The sequence below is a fragment of the Malania oleifera genome, chromosome 1 (genome assembly GCF_029873635.1).
Source record: "Malania oleifera isolate guangnan ecotype guangnan chromosome 1, ASM2987363v1, whole genome shotgun sequence".
NCBI lineage: Eukaryota > Viridiplantae > Streptophyta > Magnoliopsida > Santalales > Ximeniaceae > Malania > Malania oleifera.
In genome coordinates this window covers 23,587,909-23,589,700 of record NC_080417.1, presented here as the reverse complement: position 1 = coordinate 23,589,700, position 1,792 = coordinate 23,587,909, and the positions used below count along the sequence as shown (strand labels likewise).

The 1,792-nt window shown below is 33.8% G+C and overlaps 1 protein-coding gene across 1 annotated transcript; it reads left to right on the top strand.

Annotated features, from left to right (window-relative positions):
* Positions 1-352: 352 nt before the first annotated feature.
* On the top strand, positions 353-884 carry LOC131153450 (methyl jasmonate esterase 1-like). Its single transcript, XM_058105809.1, has 2 exons — positions 353-460; positions 603-884. Exons 1-2 carry the CDS (start codon positions 353-355, stop codon positions 882-884), a joined length of 390 nt encoding a protein of 129 aa, XP_057961792.1.
* Positions 885-1,792: the final 908 nt, after the last annotated feature.

Here is a 1,792-nt window from a genome sequence, read left to right as displayed (position 1 = left end):
TTTTTTTTTTTTTTGGGGGGGGGGGGGGGGGGGGGGGGGTGGGGGGGAGGGCTCTCAATATGAACTTATATATATTTTATTTATATTATTTTTTAAAGTAAATCTGGGTGTCATCTATTAGAATGGTAATATCTATTTAAAATATTATTAAATCTCATTCTAGATAGTATATTTTTATTTGAGATTTTAGTATAAATTACCCTAGAGGAATTCATTTATATATATATATATATATATATATATATATATATATAATATTATGGCAGAGATATGGAATTGTTAGATATTAATTCTGATTTTAAATGTTTTTTGGAGGAAACATAAACAGTTTTTTCGAAGGATAGATTCAAACATGGACAACCAATTTGGATTCGACGACGATCCTCACAACCCTCCAACCTCCATACTCTTCGGCCCTGACTTCTTGTCATCCAAGCTCTACCACCTCTCTCCCCCAGAGGTAACACAATTTATAATTATAGCTTTTTAAAAAAAAAAAAATTATAATTTTGGTTTAAGTTTAAGTTTCTTTTCTGTTCGTAGTGTTTTAAAAATGTAATATTTTTAAAAAAAATTAAATTTTTTTGGGTATAAATAAATAGGATTTGACGCTCGCAAAGATGCTAGTGAGGCCGGAGCGGCTGTACGGCGCAGAAGTAGCGGAAGAGATGGCGTTGACGGAGGAGAAATACGGGTCGGTTCGTAGGGTTTTTGTTGTGTGCGAGGAGGACAAGGTGCTGAAAGAGGACTTTCAGAGATGGATGATTCAGAAAAATCCACCGGAGGAGGTGGAGGATATCTCCGGCTCCGATCACATGGTCATGCTCTCCAACCCAGCCCACCTTTGCTCCAGCCTGCTTGGAATTGCTGAACGATTTTATTGAGTTGAGTTCATATGCCCTCCAAAAAATAAAGAACAAAAAGGAAGTCAGTCTGCATGGTAGTTCCCTCGAGTTTTTTATGAAAATTATAAGTTTAAATTTTAAGAAACGCAATTGTATTGGTGAAATATATATAGAAGTGTACCCAGTCAAATTCTCAAAAGTTGGTTCCCTACAAAATGACTTGTAAAAAGTTGGTTCTTGTTCAAAATAGATGGTCAATGGAGTCAAAATGTAAAGTCGGCTTCCACCTTAAATTGACTTTCCAAAAGTTGGTTCTATCCCCATGCATGCAAAACAACAATTCACCTAAGTTGAAATCTACTATCCAAAATACAGTTTTGAAAAACTATAAAAAGATAGATATTTTATTCGCAAGTTAGGAAAAATGAGTCAAATCAATAATTTTAAATCCAACAAAGGGGTGATAATTTCTAGTTGCTAAAAATAAATACACTTCTCTACAACTTTTAAGTTTCATGAAACTAGCTTTTTTAAAAGATGGACTAATTTAATCCAACCAAAAAAATACAACAATTGTTTGCTGAGTCTTATTATATTACTTTGCATAAATATATATATGTCAAGTCTATAAAATGTTGATGTCGATCTAGCAATTATTGGAGTGCCTTGGGAGCATTAATAATTTCTTGTTAATGTCAAATGGGCTCTTTGAAAGATTATAAGTCCAAGAGTACACAATTTTCAGTCTTTTGAGTATTTTTGAAATCTTTAAAGAATGCCCTACTAGCTTGAACTCATATTGACTAGCAGAAAATTCCTTTATTTCAATTTCCCATAGTATTGATGACAAACACTTCAGCAGGCTACTATTCTGCAAGGTATTGCGAGATTGTGAGATCCTAGGTCAACTGCTGATGCTATGTGCAAAACCCTATTAACCGACTTCT